We start from the raw sequence: 19319 nt of genomic DNA, 5'->3' as shown, positions 1-19319 counted from the left end.
GAAACAGCAAGAACTCCTTGCTGCAGGTCAAAATGAACCCATTTAATGCAAAACCAAATGCATTTCTCCACTGATTACTTATATTAACAGGAACAAATAGTCTTGGAGAAAGTTTTTTGAGTTGTCATGAACGCGACAGGCAGTTTGAATTGTGAATGAACGGTGAATTATTGACAGGCGCAGCGGCGGGAAGTGCTGAAGTGAACATGAATTTAAGCACTTGAATATTCATCTGTATACTTCACATCAAACTGTAGAAGCTTCAGAACATTTGGGATATAGTAGGCCTACATGACAACTTTCTAGGCCTTTATAATAAGCTACCGTCATAGCTTTTGTTGGCTTATAAATGACACAGAATATAGCGCAAGTGGAAGATTGGATTTGGATCAGTACCAGCTGGCCGATACCCGATCCAGCAGTAATATGCGGTAACGAACCGTTATCCGATCCAAGTGTCTGGATCGGTGCATCCCTACTCTATAGTTTATCGTCAAAGTGACTTTTATTGACATTTTAGTAGTTTGAAATAATTTAATGTATAAGAAATAATATAGAGAGGAATAAGTCTGTAAAATGACAAAAAATGTACTGGCAGTTTATTAGAACGGTTTTGTACCAAAATATACAACATTAACTAGGGTTGTGCAATTCAGTTTCGATTTCAAATTTGGCTTTCAATGATTATGAAAAACTTTTAATCGAGATAAAACCCATCATATCCCACCCCCTTCCAGAAGCTACATGTTTGTTTCTTTGCAAAGCTCAGTTACACATTAAAGAAATTATTAAAAGCATGTACTGTAACGTGTCTTTTGCAGTATGGGATTCATTCATGTTTTTAAAAGCACGAAAGAGAACGCATGCTGTTGTGTGTTTGCGTTCAGCCTCAGAGATGCACACATCTAATGTCATCTTAAGGTGAGCACCTCAATGGTCAAATACTTGCAAAAATGGGTCAAAATGCAACGCTTAGTGATTACTTACATTAACCCCCATTTGTTATGAAGAAATAACTGAACATGAAAAGTTGAGAATGACACGGCATGTGAAAGTGAAAACATAAATGGATCTGCGCAGCTTTTGAAGTCACAGTACACTATATTCCTGCTGCCGACTCTTTTTATCGTTATCTATCAAGCAACTTAAGACAAGCACAAAATCACTTCTGTTGACTGAAGGACTTTTTTTTAACTTAACCTCTTAAGGCCCAAGGTGTTTTTTTACATGCATTTTTTTAATTTCTCTTTGCTATTTGGGCTTATTGGAACCTAATTAGAATAAAAACCTAGTATCATCTTTTGATACAATGTACTTTTAGAGTAAAATGATGTCCATATATGTGGACTCATGGTTTGAATTTACATAAAACACTTTTTCCTGATTTTTTTTTTAATGCTTGTTTAACATAGAATTTTTTTTTTATTTGCTTTGACTATCAGAGAGTTAAAAACTATTTTGTGTTTGGGATATTTCATATGCTGCAAAACAGTTGCAGGATATATGTCTGTAACAAAATATAAAACATTCAAAGTTTTTTAAATAGCCACTTGAGAGCTAAAATGTGCTGTTCACGTATGTGGACACTCAAGCTCGAGGAGGTTATGAAACAAATCAAGTTTAATTCTTTCAGTGAAGATGCTTAAAGCAGAGTTTGTTTCATTTGTGTATTTTATTCTAATGTATTTATTTTCTTTCCATTATTGTTACAACTTTTTGTTAGTTTGCCATTCTGCTTCAGGATTAAGAATTGTGAAATCGCATGAAATTTTTGGTCATGTGGCCCACAGATGATTGTTTTAAGTAATCGTGATTAAAATTCTTACCAAAATAATGATTATCATGATTATGATTTTTCCCATAATCGAGCAGCCCTAACACCAACCCAGGCAATATATCACTTTAAGCTAGAGCTGCACGATATAAAAAAAAATTACATTGCGATACAAAAGACTTTAATAGCTCTATTTGGAAATAATTCATTAATTTAGTTTGATTGGGATGATTTTGGAGGATTTTTAATTATTTGCATAAAATTTGTTAAACTAATTTCAAGCATTAATAAATACAATGGATCAAAAGGGAAAAAAAGTGCTTTTACAATTTTCTCTGGAGTCTTAAGGTTGATTTATGCTTCTGCGTCAAGCGCACACGTATGCTCTGGTGCAACCCTCGCACAGTCACATAGTCCTCGCAGTGGCTGACGCTGACACTGCTCCTCTCAAAAAATGTATTACACATCGAGTCGAGTTCCATGAAGGAGCTCCAGATGGAAATTTTTGTTTTGTGTTTACCTTATGATTAAAGTTGTTGCACGTCCGCCGGTTTCCACCTCAGAATGAGTGAGTTTTAGCTACTTGTACATTTACGTTAGCATTCAGAAAAAACACCAGTGAAGAAACTCAATACAGAGGAACATAACAACCTCACTGCCCGCTAGCGTTTCGTAAGGGTTATTGCTGTGCAACACAAACAGCACACATAAGTGTAAATGCACGGTAACGCGCATACGCCGTTAGTCTAAGTATAAACCAGCCTTTAATAGTAATCAGCTACTGAAATTGAATAATAAAATGTAAGACAGCACTGAATAGTCTTCATCATATTAATAATTCTAAAATTTTATCTTTATTAAAGTTACAAACTCTAAAATTTCTTGTGCCTGAATGCTTTGAACTCTTTTGAAAACCTCACACAAACACAGGCCTTAAAACTCATGGAAGTGATATTTATTTACTCTGTTATGGTTACACTTTGCAATTGTGGTTCCTGGAAAACTATAATATCAACTCAACATTGCAGATCCTGAGATGTCACTATTGTGATATCGATGCTGAAACCATATATTGTGCAGGCCTACGTTAAACCATTTTAATGTTAATAAAAGTCCCTTTTTGAACTTTTCAAGGTCAAACATTGTTGAAAGAAAGATCAAGGTCCCATAAGGCAATTCAAAAGCTTAAATAAAATAAAAAATATAAAACATGAATCACAAAATATAGAAAACTTCCAATTTAACAGATACTTTTTATAGTGTAGCTTCCTTTACCTGCACAACAAGCTTGATAAACTCTCAATGGCAACAAGTTTCAATACACTTGAGTGTGGAGGAAAAAAATAAAGAAAATCTTTTTAATTCAATTTTTTTTCAGTAAATTTATTAATAAACATGCTTAATAATATCTCACAGATGTGACCTGTCTTTAATATGTACACATTAAAGCGGTGTTTCTCAACCACGTTCCTGGAGGACCACCAACACTGCATGTTTTGGATGTCTCCTTTGTCTGTCACACCCATTACAGGTCTTGTAGTCTCTTATAATGAGCTGATGATCTGAATCAGGTGTGTTTGGTTAAGGAGACATGGAAAATGTGAATAGCTGGTGGTCCCCCAGGAACGTGGTTAAGAAACACTGCATTAAAGGACTCTTTTTTACATTTCTAGGTCTTAAATATTTAGTCTCCCCTGAGACTCCTGAGACTACTTTCTTCTTCCTCAGTACACGAATTAAGATATCTTAGATGAATAGACAATGGCAATGGCAATAGTCCCGAAATGTTTTAAGTCCAGAAAGGGAACCCCAAAACATTTCATGTGACTTCAGTGGTTTAAGTTTGATTAGGGCTGCACAATATCGTTTCAGCATCGATATCCCAATGTGAGACTCCGCAATAGTCACATTGCAGAATCTTCTACATCAAGATGGGATTAAAATGAACCAGGAACCACAGTTCTGAACACGTAATTTGTGGACTCATTGCAAAGTTTAACTCTAACCCAGTAGTGCGAATGATTTTTTATTTAAATGTGTTTTGAAGAGTTTAAGTTAATTTAATTTAATCTGGACACAAGAAATTATGAAGTTTGCCGCTTTAGCAAAGGTTAATTGTGTTAAATCATTAATAAAATGAAGACTATGCAGTGTTATTGGACATTTGTTTGTTGCACTGCTGAACCTCAATACTGTTAGAATCCACAGAAAACCTTAAAGCGTTATTGTTTTATTCTGTGCTTTATTTGTTTAATTTAGTTAGTATATACATTTTTTGCAGTTTCATATATATTTTATGCCGATTTTATACTCCCTATAGACCATTTCAATGTGGTCATCTCATTGGCCCATGAAGATTTCCTGCTTGATATCAAACTATTTCATAACTGTAACAAGAAGCAGTTCAATCATAACTTAATGTTAAAACGGCTATCATAACATTATTTAACAATATGTGGCTCTTTTTGGATTCTCGGAAACTATAAAAATTATAAATGTAAAACAGGAAATAAGTTGGGACCATTGTTTTTGTTCCTCAAAATTGTCTATACAAAGTCATCCCAATCAATGTAAAATTATCTTTCCAAATAGTCATCTTGTGAAATTATATTAACATCTCAATATATAAAACAAAATATTGCAATGTAATTTTTTTTTCCAATACTGTGCAGCCCTAACTGCAAGCTGCAAGATCACTTTTATGTGATGATGATTAATTGGATAAACTTGGATAGAGGTGAATATAGCTACAACACATTTTAGTGTTTCCATTTTCTCCAATAGCAAAACAATTGAAATAATAAATAGCATTTTTATGATTTACAAAACAGGTAAAGTCCTATACTTGCTTTACCTTCTCAGTTGTTGTTTCAGAAACATGCATACAGCAGATATTTCACAGAAAGCTGCAAATTATTGGTCAATTTCTTTACTCTCAGGCCATACAAGTCGCAGTTCACTTTTTTGCTTTATTAATATATAAAAATAATTTTAGATGAAATTGTGTTCCTTGGTGATTCATTAACTATAATTTAACAAATACTGGCATGATGAGAATAAATAAAACATAAACAGGCTAAATGAAATTTATATTAATGGCTCCTGACACTATTAATCCTTATAAAATACTAAATCTGATTTACAATGTAATTACTTGTCGTTATTAGCTGTAAACAAACAGTGTCAGTCTATGTGTGAGTGAGATGATGCCTTTTATGCACTAAGACGCTCACACTTCAAAATGCTGTGAACACGCTCGGGACCTGAAGCTGTTGATTAATTGATTCCATTGCTTGTATATGTTTCCTTGAACCTCAAAGTGCCAGCAGCCAATTATTTTCATTTAATGGCCACAGTTTCAGCTAAAAATCTTCTTTAATGCCTTGTTGATGAAAAATGTTACCTACATCTTGGGCGACCTGATTTAGTTAAGTTTATTTGAGTTAATTATGCCTTAACTAATTTTATTTAAACACTAATTTAAACACAAAATGTTTTCTATGTACATTACATTTTAGAAAACAAGAACATATGTATGGAGAGAGATTAGACTCAATAATAACTCACGCAAAAGACACGATGTACACATGTGTAGCCAAATTCACGTACGTAAAATATTTATTTATACTTACAAAAACAATTCACATGCACAAAATAAAAATACATTTTCATAAAATACGTTTCACAAATGCAAAACACCATTTGCAAATATATAAGAGTGTACAAAAAGTTTTGAATGTTTAAAATTCACGAGTTCATCCTGAATGAGAATGTGCAAATCCTCTCTCACGTACGACTCACCCTCAATACGAGTGTGTGCATTTTGAGACTTTCCTGCCAGAAACAGGCAACTCGTACCTCTCAGCCAATCAGATGAGAGCTGTACTCGATGTCAACCACTCTGCGCTCCTTTTGCGCAGTCTGTTCCTCTAACCAACATGGCGGATACTCCTGTAAGTCAATTCTGTTTCCTACTAGTTTGTGTATACGCTTTTTATAGTAGAATCTGAGTGTATTTTCAGTAACTCAATAGAAAAGTGCTTGTGTTAGAGCGCATCCCGCTCTTCACCTGCCATGCTAAATAGAGGAGTATTCTTCTTCTTAGAGGATCATCTCCGTTAATTCAGTCAGACTGCGCAAATGGTGCGCACAGTGAAGCGCTTCGGTCATTCCCGGGAGTTCTCAGGGAGTTGTGATTGGTTGAACAGTAAGCTCGCATCTTATTGGCTACAGGGCACGAGTGACTCACGTGGGAGGTGTGTGCTGACAGGAAAGTCTCAAAAATGCACACACTCGTATTCAGGGTGAGTCGTACGTGAGAGAGGATTTGCACATTCTCATTTAGGATGAACTCGTGAATTTTAAACATTCAAAACTTTTTGTACACTCTTATATATTTGCAAATGGTGTTTTGCATTTGTGAAACGTATTTTATGAAAATGTATTTTTATTTTGTGCATGTGAATTGTTTTTGTAAGTATAAATAAATATTTTACGTACGTGAATTTGGCTACACATGTGTACATCGTGTCTTTTGCATGAATTATTATTGAGTCTAATCTCTCTCCATACATATGAGGAACTTTAGATTTTAGATTTGTCAAATTTAAATATTTAATAACTGAAAACATCGTTGAGGTCTATAAAAAGAATAGATTTAGGTATTTTGTACGGTAGCCGAGAGAGCTTAATGTGCTGCAATTTAAGAAAACACATGCAATTACAAAAAACACCAGCAAATTAAGAAACGGTCTTCATCAATTTGACAGCACACATGTTCAAAATTGGTCACAACACAAACAACTAAAGAAACGCCAGCAAATTGGTCAAAACACAAACAACTGAAGAAACGCACTGAAAATTGGACACAACACTTGCAAATATCCACGTAACACAACGGAAATGTTTTAAGGGGACCCAAAAACATGACTGACCCAGCCTAAGATATGTATTCATCACTTATTAACACATTTCCTTCATGTCAATGAGCTGTAAAACTTTATGTGTTATATTGATCATCAAAATGGTATATTACGCTAAATGTTGCAATAAATGTAATATTATGTAAGAGTGTGATCTCAGTCAAGAAGATTGATTTTTCACATTTTCAGTGTTTACTCCATTAAGTGACAGAAACTGCATTGCAGTCTTGAATGCTGTAAGTAAAATAATTTAATACATACAAGTAATTTAGCTTCATAAGATAATGAATGGTTCGGAAACACAGGTAATAATTTGTTTTGCTATTGACTAGTATTTTATGATAACAGTGCATCATTTCAGGTAAAAATGTTTAATAACAGCAAATGTTCATTTTTGGATGAACTATCCCTTGAGGAAGACGGGGAATTCCCAGTCCCTTTGGTTGTTTTTAATGAATAAAACATTAATATGTACGTTTCAATATGTGTAACAGCATAATAAGCTAAACGTCCCTCCCCACACTCAGGTGAAACCCAGATTTCCTCAGAAATTCGCGCACACGAGTAAGTGAAAGCAAGTTTTGAGATCGTCCTTAAACTTTTATCTCCATAACGTGTGTTTTATCTCTCAGCGTGTATGTGCATCGTGCAACACATATCGACAGATAACCGCAGATCCCTTGAATTAATCTGTCGCTCGGCTCAATGTCATTCATTGAAGGAATCCGCTCGGCCACCTTAAGCGCTCACTGCTGTGTTGTTACATTGTAGCGGAAAGAATGTCGGAAAGGGCCGATGATGACGTCAGGGGGGAGCAGCAGCAGCAGCAGCGCAGAGCGGCCAGGCAGCTGAAGCAGCAGCCACACTTCCAGCGGGGAGAAGCCTCCACAGCAATGGCGACTGTTGCGGAGCGCAGATCCCTGCCTAGTCCCGAAATAATGCTGGGACAGCCTTGGAGCAGCTGGGTCGACGCTGTGAAACTCTACGGGAGCGACGGTGAGTTGATCGGCCGCCGTCGGCCATTGCGTTTCAGCGGGCAGCCGCGTCAGATCGCGAGCGTTCGCCCGATTGCATGCAGTTTTGAAATATTAAGAAACGCGAGAACAAGCCTGCAAGTGTAACTATTCATGTAACACGATGCCAATCCCTTCCTTAGGTACAGAATTGGAAGAAAGTTTGAAAGAGTGCGGGAAAAATCGCGAAGCCATGAGACTCTGCAGAGACGGTGAGTAGTGTTGCTTTCTCTGGTCAAAGGTGTGTTTTTGTTTTGGTGCTGTGTGCACACTTTTCACGCACCGGCTCACTGTGAAACAAGTGCAGCTGACTTTTGACAGTACTGCGTTTCAAAGTCTACTGTCGCTAATGTTGAAAACGAGCCTTTAAATGTGTGTTTACATGGACTGTTCTGTGTTACAGTACAGTTATCGGTTGCATGTTAGCACTTGTGAGTTTGAATTGAATTGAAAACAAACTACAAGTGGAATACGTGGTGTTTTCGAATAAATGTCGCGCAGGAAAATGATTTAAATGAGTTCAAGCATCTGTTTGTGACATCTGAATAGACACCTATAGGCCTAGTAATATGTTTGGATAAGTTTGGTGTAGTAACACATTTATACACTAGGAAATTTTATTTATTTATCTCACAACTCAATGGAATAATTGATTGAGTCGCACCATTCAGTGGGTAAATATAATAAGCTGTGGAAGTGTAAATGACTGGAGACTATTCGATATCACTTCAAGTTATGGCTGTGCGATATCGAATTGAAAACAAACTACAAGTGGAATACATGGTGTTTTCAAGTAAATGTCGCGCAGGAAAATGATAAAAAATTTATTCAAAGACATTTGAATAGACACCTATAGGCCTAGTCATGTGTTTGGATAAGTTTGCACAACTCAATGGAATAATTGATTGAGTTGCCGCATTCAGTGCGTAAATATAATAGGCTGTGGAAGTGTAAATGACTAGAGACTGTTTGTTATCATTTCAAGTTATGGTTGTGCGATATCAAATTGAAAACAAACTATAAGTGGAATCCCTGTTTTTTTTGCGTGAATGTCATACGGGAAAATAATTCAAATGAGTTCAAACTATTTTGTGACAGTTAAATAGACACCTAAAGGCCTAGTCATGTGTTTGGATAAGTTTGGTGTAGTAACACGTCTATACAGTAGGACATTTTATTTATTTATCTCACAACTCAATGGAATAATTGATTGAGTCGCAGCATTTACTGGGTAAATATAATAAGCTTTGGAAGTGTAAATGACTATTCGATATCACTTCAAGTTAGGGCTTTGTGGTATTGAAGAAAAATGTCTTATGTGGTAGCAGTCTATATAAATCAATATTCGATTTGTGATGCAATATTTTAAAACCACAACAACATATGTTTTACAATATTTTAGGGAAAAGAAAGCATCAACTTCTGTAAGTGAACTGCCATGTTCACAACAAATCAGACATTTTAATAATGTAAACAAACAAAAGTAAATCACCACCACTGTGCTAGGTTTATCAACCAGACAATAACAATCAGGAAATAAATAGGTAGATAATTGAAAAAAATAAAGCTATTATTAAAACTGCTTTTAATCTAGCCGAAATAAAACAATTAAGAGTTTCTCCAGAAAAAAAAAAAATGTTACAAGAAAATACTGTGAAAAAAAATCAGTGCACAGTTAAACATCATTTGGGATATATTTTTAAAAAGCAAGACAAATCAAAGGAGGACTAATAATTTTAGTTTAAACTGTATTGCGATATTTCAATAATTTTGATGTGTTGTGTAGCCTTTTTGCAAGCAAATACATGATTGTGATTATAGTAAAATCATATTCAGTATTAAATGCATATGTATTTGTGTATTTTGGACTTTTCCATGTAATAAATGGGGGAATTCAGAGAATAAAGTATTCAGAGATGGTCTGGCCATTTTCCATCTCATATAATAAAATAGGTTTAACGTTAATAAATGACATACTTTTCATTTTTGGGTGATCAAAATCATATAATAAAATGACTAGTTGCTTCAGGTTGAGTTGGTGATCACCTTGTATGTTTATTTTGCTTTAACTGTTGTCTTAATGAATTTTATTTTTTAATTTTATTTAAATTAATGTAAGTGGCTCATTTGTGTATCTAACAGTCAAAGTTTATCAGGTTGTATTTTCATTCTTTTTGGTAGCATATTAAATATCCCAACAAATTAGATAACACTTTATAATTGCTATAAATAAATTTAAAAATCAGTGTTTAATGCCATTGTATTTGGTACATTTCCATTTAATAAGTGGGGAAATGATCAGGGACAAACACAGACATGTTGTTCAGACATGACAGAGACTGTCTGGACATTTTCTGTCTTGTATAATAAAATAAATTGGGCTTAAATCAGTATTTTATCTATTTATTAATTAATTGTTAACTAGCGGCTTCATGATGAGGTCCTGATCACTCTGTCTATTTGTTTGTGTTTGTGTGTTTGTGTGTTTGTGTATTTGTGTGTTTGTTTGTGTGTGTGTGCGTGTGCGTGTGTGCGTGCGTGTGTTAATGACCGTCCAAGTTTATTTTATTTCGTGATTACATTTAAATGAACTTAAAGGACACATTTGTTTGTCTAATGGTCAAGGCAGCAGTCGATCAGATTATTTAATTCTCCTTTTGTAGAGTAATATTGACCCTTGCTAGTCTAATAACATCTTACAATTACTATTCTGTATCGGTGCAAGTACTATTTTAGTTATTTAAAGATAAATGAATTATTTAACATTCACCTATTTATGTAATTCCATATAATAAGATGGAAAATGATCAGTTAAATAAAAACAGAGCCAAGTTCTTCAGACACCGTTCAGGACATTCCTCATTTAATATAATCATTTAAGGTCAGATCAATTTTTATATCCATTTATTTATTATTTGTTTCAGGTTGCAGTCTTGATCACCCTGGTTGTGTTTATATTCCATTTATGACAATCCAAATGCATTTTATTATTTTATTACCTTTAAATGAATGCAAGTGACTTATTTGTATGTCTTATGATCAAGGTTGTCAATCATATTTATTATTCTTTTTTTTTAAAGCACCAAATAACAACACGTTGTAAAATATATTTTGAATCACTTCAATTTACAACATTTTAACAGATCTTAGCTTTATCCTAAGTTGTCATGAAGTTTATAAACATGTCATCACCAGGCCTCTTTCTTGCACTATTTCTGCCAGTAAAAAGCGTGAGATGTCAGAGCACTTACCTAACCATACATTTGCATTGACAAACAATTGAGCTATCATGTGTGCACTGCTGCTCCATTGCACACTTTAGAGTAAATTGGTAGTGTCTCGAAAGACCCGAAGTTGTCGCACATGAATCTTGTCAAATGTGTCAACCTTTGAGTTACTTAAGATGAAAACCAACACACTGTGGAGGGAAATCATCACCGGTTTTATTAGTTTTCTTTTTAAACTCTGAATTGATTCTTAAGCTGAACTGTTCTCAGGTCAGAGTAAAGCCAAAGCTTTGAACACATCTCTGCTGTGGTTTTAGTTTCAGTTTCACCTCTGAAATATTTATGTGAGGATGTATTGAAAGCTGCATATGTCCAGCTGTAGATGTGGAAATTATTGCTTCTATACTTTACCTTAAGAGCACCACATGTTGTTCTTGTATAGATAGGAGCCGCTCTGCAGAATGATTCATTCAAGCAAGAAAAGAAAAAAAAAAAACAAATGAATATGATACATTATAATGGTAATTCTAAAATCTGAATTGTCAAGTTTTTTTTTCTTTGAAAAGCAAAATATGTTTTATAATCGATACTGGTATTAAAACCATGTCTTCTGTTATGTTTCACTGAACAAAGACAGCCATTTAGGTTTTTTACAACACAATGTTAAGTAAAAGATGGCATTTTTAAAGTTGTTTTTTTTATTTATTAATTTTTTTTTGTTCAGTTTCGTTTTCAGTGCAAACTATATCTACATATGGCACTATGCCACTTCATCTTACCATGTTGAGTTCCTAGTGGGAGTAATGAAAGCATAGGCAGGTAAATGAAATAGTATCAAGACAAAAAAAAACTGAATTTCACATTTCAGTTTTACTTGAATGAGTGTTAGTTATTGTATTAATACCTGATTCATTGATGCTGGCTTTTGACTGAAAACAAGCTGAGCGTGTAAGGAAAATTAGTCATTCAGTTTCCTTGTTGTTCAGTTTGTCCGGTTTTAGACAGCTTAATAAAGCTAAAATAACAAACTAAAGTTTTTAGCCAATTGCATTGAGTGATTTGCTTGTTTTCTTGTGAAAGTTTTATGATCGCTGTTTAGCTAATGCTCACTAATTACCAATTGTGTATGGATATGAAATCAAAAGGCCTCTGCTCAGTGAAATCTCACATCAAATTGCTTTAGTTGCACTTCATTATTGGCTTTTAAATACTAGACTTCAGATTAGCTAATCACTTGTTGATCATGATACAAAAATAAAAACACTAACAACCACATTTTACATCCTCATGCTGAGAGAAAATACTCACTATCCACAAAAAAAATCTCTGTAAAAGTAATTATATAATTTATAACTTATTATGTTATGATTCGTATAAAATAACAAATAATTAGCTACATTTAAATATTTCATGGCCAATGTTTTGTTTTTTATTCTCTCAAAAACGGAAAAACTAAGGTATAATTTAATAATTGTTCATTTATTTATAAACAAATAAATAAAAAGGCAGCTAAATTGGTTCAAAGTGTTGAACGTCTGGTCCAAAAGTATTAAAAATGGCTGTGATGGATTTATTTTAAATATATTATTGCAGACAAAAGACCAAACCAACCAATTTGCACCCTAAACGAACTATAAACATGGCACATCCCTGTCTTTAGTTGTTCGATAACTGTAATATAAAGATATACACTTTTACAGTTGTTGTTTTTTACAACTTTATAAAGTCTTCATTAAGTCTTAAAGAATGTGTTTTTTCCTACCTGATAAATGATAAAAAGATTTACAGTCAATCAGAAACCGTCCTGCTTTACTGTTCGTTCACACTGAAAGTGGCGAGAACATCAAAATAGCTGGAAGTCATTCATTTTCAATGGGAGCCAGCAGCGAGGTAAGGTGAGGTGCGGTGCGTCTAAGCTATGACGTGGTTCAGCGGCAAGCAATCAGAATGTTGAAGTCCACAGCTTGAGAGGATTCCAGAGAACACATTCCTGTGAACTTTGGTTCCGACCACAGTTGTTCCCTAGGGTTTGATTATTGCGGTTGCCTAATTTCCAGTTATTTACAACGTTTTCGTACAGTGACATTCATAAAAAAAGTTACTGGTGATTTGATGTGAATTTATGTTATATATACAGTAGCGATAAAAGTTTGGGCTCGCCAAGGCTGTATTTATTTATTCAAAAATATAGTACAATTTGTGAAATGTTATTGCACTATAAAATAACTGTTCAAAAGTAGTTTATAATTTAATTTAATCATTTATTCCAGTGATTTTAAAGATGAATTTTCAGCTTCATTACTTCAGTCTTCAGAATCACATGATCCTACAGAAATCACTCTAATATTAATTATTTAATAATTTGAACTCTGCCCCCACTGATTCTTTTGCCCCCTAATACACCCCCACACTCTCCTCATAACTTTTATTCCTCATAATTACTCCACTGTTTAACATTTGCACATTTAAACATTTAAAAATGGCACATATTCATTGCACTACATTGCACTGATTCATTCATTTTAAATTGTACATATTGTACATATACATTTGTAATTATGTTCATATCTTTCTGCACACTTCTGATTATCAATAGCATTATATAGCCTGTATATAATGTTCATAGTACATCCATTTGTAAATATCACCATAGTTTTCCTATAACTGCACTTTATTACTTAAACCTGTATCCTGCACTTGCTGCTATTGCACTCCTGGTTAGACCTAAACTGCACTTCGTTGCCTTGTACTTGTACATGTGTAATGACAATAAAATCTAATCTAAAAAATCTAATCTAATTTTTATTGTTATTATTATTATTAATGGTAATAGTAACAAAAGCAATAATCACTGGAGTAATAATTTAATTTGAAACTACATACAATAAGGAATAATTAAATATTTAATAAATAAGTATTTAACAATTTTTACATTTAATAAATGAACTTGATGAACAGAATAATTTTATTAAAATTATTAAATTCAATTAATAATTAAAGAAAAAAAAGACTGACCCCAAACTTTTGACCGATAGTGTATATATTTTTTTATTTAAAAAAAAAACGGGAATCTCGTGCTAACTTTAACGACAGTACAAAACATCATTGCTGCTTCAGAATATTTCAGACATATGGACACAAATTGGATAAGTGGAGCAAAGCCACACCACACGCAACAACTCAATCTTCCATAGTTAAACGAACTTGATAAAAAGCGTTCAACATTTTCACGCTATATAGCATGTTTTTTTATGTGGGAATGTAACTGATTTGCTAATATGTTGCCACGGCCTCTTTAAATATAGGATAATGTAGCGAATTTTGACACTCTCGCCAACGGAGCAGGGAAGGTAGACAGCGTTGTTGTCAGGGCGTTAATTTCTACTTTAACACAAAGTTAAAGCACAAATGAAATTAAAACTAGCCATATGATTTTGTTAGCTCACATTGCCAGTTTTGTGGTGAACAATTCATCTGTGTCATTAAGAAAAAAAATGTTTGCCTTTGTAATCTAAAATTAAAACTCTTCTAAAACCCATTTCCCGATTTTTATGAATGAAATGCCTGCTTTATCACACCCATTCAGCCCGCAGCAAACACTAGCCACACCCACTGTTTTCTTATTTAAGATTTTGTTTCTCTACGAACTGCTTTACAATAAAAAAGAGAAAAAAAATGGTCGCAGCTTCCAGTTCATGTGGACTTTAAATAGCTCGAGGAATTAAAATAGCAGACCACAAAACTGCAGTGCATGTAACATTGTTACAGTTATTGTTCATTTGTGAAAGGGTTTTGAGAATGGAGTTTAACCGAGTTATAATTGACTGTCTTTATGCCATCATAAACATTAAGATGTAATGATTTTTTTAGAAAATAATCACTTTAGAACTGATTATTTAGTCCGTTCACACACATTCACTACCATTCCAAAGGAATTGTTCACCCCAAAAATAGTTCACCCCAAAAAGAAAATTAATGCATAATTTACTCACCCTCAAGCCATCCTCAGTATGACTCTTTGAGTAGCATTCATTTTTTTCTTGGCTCTTCCATGCTGTATAATGGTTTTAGATAATGGCCTTTTTTTAATCGTCCAAAAGTGCATGAATCTGTCATAAAACTAACCCGTACAGCACTAGGGGTTAACACATGTGTTTATGAAGTGGATCAATGGCTTTCCAAAAAAATATTATTAAAAATAAATATATTTCAGATTTTTAAATTATACTCATCACTGACATTTGTAATGACGCATTTGTAATGTGTTGCTGTGAACTGAAATGTTTGTAGTAGAATCTCTGGCGAGAGTAGGCAAACGAGGATAACTAAATGCTATTAACTAATTAAAGTAATGAGAAGTTAATATGCCAGAGGACTTCACTATAAGGGAAGAAGAGCTTGACTTTTTTGCTACAGCCTTGTGCCTAATGTCATCATCACCTTGTGCCTTACGTCGAGTCAGAGGTCAGTTCAAGAAGTTGCACATTCAAAATTCTATGATTTAAGTTTATAATAAAAAAAGAGAAATATTTTTGTTACAAAAGGACATTGATGTATGGAGTATGTTTTATGCACATGTGTATAGGTTTATTTTACAACGGATTTATGCACTTTTGGAAGCTTCAACAAAAGGCCACTACTCAATACCATTATACAGCATGAAAGAGTCAGAAGATATTCATCTGACAGAAGATATCATTTGCACTTCATATACACTGATGATGACCTGAGGGTGTTTTTTTATTAAAACGTTTGATTGAACTATTTCTTTAAAGTTGCTAAAATCTGTAAAATGTTTTCTCTTTGTCATCATCAAGGCTACATTTATTTGATCAAAAAAGTAGTTATGTTGTGGAGTATAACAAAGTAATCATAAGTAACATTGTAAATGTTTAATAACTTTATGAATTTCATTGTATTCAGAATTACTTTTTCTTTTTTGTGGACTGAATTTTAAATGTTAGAAAGCTTGTGATATGATGAAATCATGAAAACTTTACAATTAGTGTAGATTTACAATTACATTTGCTAAAAAAAAAAAAAATAGCATTTTGGAGCTCTTTGATTATAAAGCAGAATATTCTAAAAACACAATAATGCTAAGTTTGTCAAATTCTGTGACATTCAATGTTATACAGCTGATGTTAGTTTTATAAACAAATTCTACAACTCTTTTCATTATCAACATTGAAATAATTGCACATGGCATCATGCCAAATAAAGATATCAGTTTATTTCAAGAAAAAAATATTACTGACCCAAAACAATTGGAAGATAATGTATTTGTTTATAAAGTTGTTTAGACAGACAAGGAAAAGTTGAGAAGTTACTGTCGCTGATTGTAGCCGTTTATGTTTTGAGACCAGCAGGTTTAAACAGTTAGTTCAGTAGTTTTTTTTTTTCAATTTTTTTTTCGGCTGACCACAAATAAAATATTTTGAATAATGTCAGAAACTGATAGCCGTTGACATCTATAGAAATTATATGTACATCAGTGGCTACTGGCTTTTCCAGCATTCTTTAGATATCTTTACTGGGACATAGACCACTATATTAGACAATAAGCGAAGTTGGAGAAAGAAAGAAGGAATGGGATTGGGAAAGGTCCAGCAGCCAGGACTCGAACTTGGGAAACCCAGAGTGTAGTTGTGCTGCATAATGTCCACAAGGCTATCAGTGCCAACAAACTGGTTTGGAACAATCAGAAGGGAACAGGTTAGGTTTTAAAAAATGAAAAAAAATAAATAATAATAATACATTAGAAGTTAAAGAGTGATTACAAACCAAAAGAAAAACAACATAACCAACAATAGCTGAGAAGCTGGTGTTTTCTCATAAGCACACTAGGCAGGGGCCGATATAAGATTCTGCTGGGATGATAACTTTGGATAAAAATATTACGGTATTTGTGATTACTGCTCTAAAATATAATCTTTTTAAATTTCTGGGTAAAAAATAACAAAATAAAAATCAATTAAATAAATCATAGACTTCTGCTGTCTTCATTAGTGTCAAAAACACTGATTTCTTTACAACTTAAAAAGACATCTTTGGATATCTTTCTTTTCTTTGGATATAAAGTAAGCCACTCACTGTTCAGGCATGCTTGGATATTAGTGAATAAGTGATTTGTTTTTTAAAAGTTTCCTGAATCGTGGGCTGACCAGCAGCTTTTAATGCGGAGGGTTCTTTTCTGCTGGAGATCCTGTTGCTATAAAAAAACTAAATAAAAAAAAAATAAATGAATAAAAAAATGTAAACTTATGTATACCATCACAATGATCTAACAGAAAATATTAGTGGTTTTAAAATCTTGACTTTTCCAAACCACAGTAAACCTTAAAACTGGTTATCCTACCATGACTAACGCACGCACACAACCACCAGGAAACACTTGCACGTGCTGAACACGGATCAGTAAAAGGTGGCTGGATGGAGAGATATGTGTTGTTGATCTTGCAGCTCTTCATTAGATGGGGAGGAGGCGCAGACACACCAGGCGTGGAGTTAAACCTGCGAGTGTGTTCGTGCACTGGGCTTCTAAGAGCTTCTCTACCTAGATCGTTTATCAATGACAGTGAAGGGGATGGTCAAATTATCCACTCACAGTCTTTCTTTCTCTCTCTCTCTCTCTCTCTCTCTCTCTCTTTCACCTTATCACCATCGCTGTGTCTCTCTCTCTTTGTCACAATCTCTTTTTCTCTCCCTCTTTCATTTTCATATCCATATTCTCTCTCTCTCTCTCTCTCTCTCTCTCTCTCTCTCTCTCTCTCTCTCTCTCTCTCTCTCTCTCTCTCTCTCTCTCTCTCTCTCTCTCTCTCTCTCTCTCTCTCTCTCTCTCTCTCTCTCTCTCTCTCTCTCTCTCTCTCTCTCAGCATATTCTGTCTATCCTCCACTTTCTCTCAGACCTGAGACACATGATTAGGAGACACAAGAATATCTGTGGTTTTCATGTCAAGTCAACCCAACTCTGATGGAGCGATCGTATCCTGTCTACATCTCTGATATGCTGTCATAAGCATTTTGTTGTCTAATGTTGGGATTGATATCCGGATGAGCACCAAGGCTCAGTTTTCCTTGTTAAGCCAGAAAGCTCATTTGGAATTTTCTTTACAGGATACCACCGTCCTCGCATTCTTTGAAATGTCTGTTTCCCTCTGTAGGAATCCCTCAAAGCAATAGTTAGATGTATTGGATGTAACCTTTAAAACTGTTTCTGAAAAAAGCTCCATGTGTCTTGGAAACCACTAACTACACGTGTGCAAGCAGCAAAACAAGAAAAGCTTAAATAACTTTTTTTCTTCTTCATCTATTAGGATGTCTTTTTTTTTTTTTTTTACCAAAAAATTATGGGTAACACTTTACAATAACTACACACTTTGAATAATCTATTAAGCATTAGCAAATGGTTAATTCATTGTCTGTTAAGCACTAACTCTACATTAATAGACATTAGTAAGCAGTTTATAAATTAAGCTATTAATGCTCTATTATTGACGTTTAAGTAGACCCACAAGGAATCTGTGCATGTGGAAATCCACAGATTTCCACAGATTTTTGGCTCATCATTGAGTCTATTTATTTACTTGTGTAAATATGTGTAAATTTATATTAATTTTTTTTTTTTTTTTTTTAAGTTTTTAAATTAATTTCAATAGTAATATTGACTAAGGGTGCATTTACACTGCAGGTCTTGATGGTCAATTCTGAATTTGTTACTGTATCCGTTTTTTGTTTTTTAGTTTTTTTTGCTGATGTGCTTAAACCATCTTTTAAAAGTGACTCGTATCCGATTGTTTGTATTTACACAGCACATAGCAAAGAGGCAATAACCAGAAAAAAAAGAGCGGGCGCTGACCAATAGCTGATAATACAAGAGCACTCTTTTCTCCATTCCTGGATTTAATGTGTTCACATGGTTTGATTAAATTTTTTATTCTTTTTGACAAGATGTTTTACTATAGTTTCTGACAGAAAAGTTTTCATTTTGCTATCTTCTTTTAATCTTATCCTTTTTAAACCAGTAGGCATCTTAATGTATTTATGCATGTGACGTATGCCACAGTTTTATATTAGTTTATATTGTTTATGTGGCAGATGTTGCACACTCTCTTGTTAACATGCTCAAATACTTGTGCTACATGACAATATAAAAAGCTTTTTTAGTCCTCGTGTATGAGATTTAAGGTTTGGGACTCTGCCGAAGTCTGTTTCGAAATGAAAGCATCAGAGTTGATATCATTCGCTACAGTTTTTAATGATGTGCGACTCGCATTGACAGGTGAAAATACGATCTACCTGCTTACACCGCAGACGCTAGGGGACAGATCCGATTCATATCGGATAAATTTCCACATATGAACAAGGCCTCAATCTGATCTGA

General features: G+C 33.9%; 1 protein-coding gene across 1 annotated transcript in view; it reads left to right on the top strand.

Annotated features, from left to right (window-relative positions):
* The window catches only part of LOC130237193 (ataxin-7), a 72599-nt gene that overhangs the window by 13494 nt on the left and 39786 nt on the right, over positions 1–19319 (top strand). The window contains exons 3-4 of the mRNA XM_056468065.1: positions 7468–7692; positions 7853–7921. Coding sequence (XP_056324040.1) covers positions 7476–7692; positions 7853–7921 — 286 coding nt within the window. The 5' untranslated portion in view covers positions 7468–7475. The remainder of the gene's footprint in view (positions 1–7467; positions 7693–7852; positions 7922–19319) is intronic.

This window comes from Danio aesculapii, chromosome 11 (genome assembly GCF_903798145.1).
Source record: "Danio aesculapii chromosome 11, fDanAes4.1, whole genome shotgun sequence".
Lineage (NCBI taxonomy): Eukaryota > Metazoa > Chordata > Actinopteri > Cypriniformes > Danionidae > Danio > Danio aesculapii.
The sequence above is the reverse complement of the archived record's forward strand: the minus strand, read 5'-3'. Positions and strand labels throughout refer to the sequence as shown.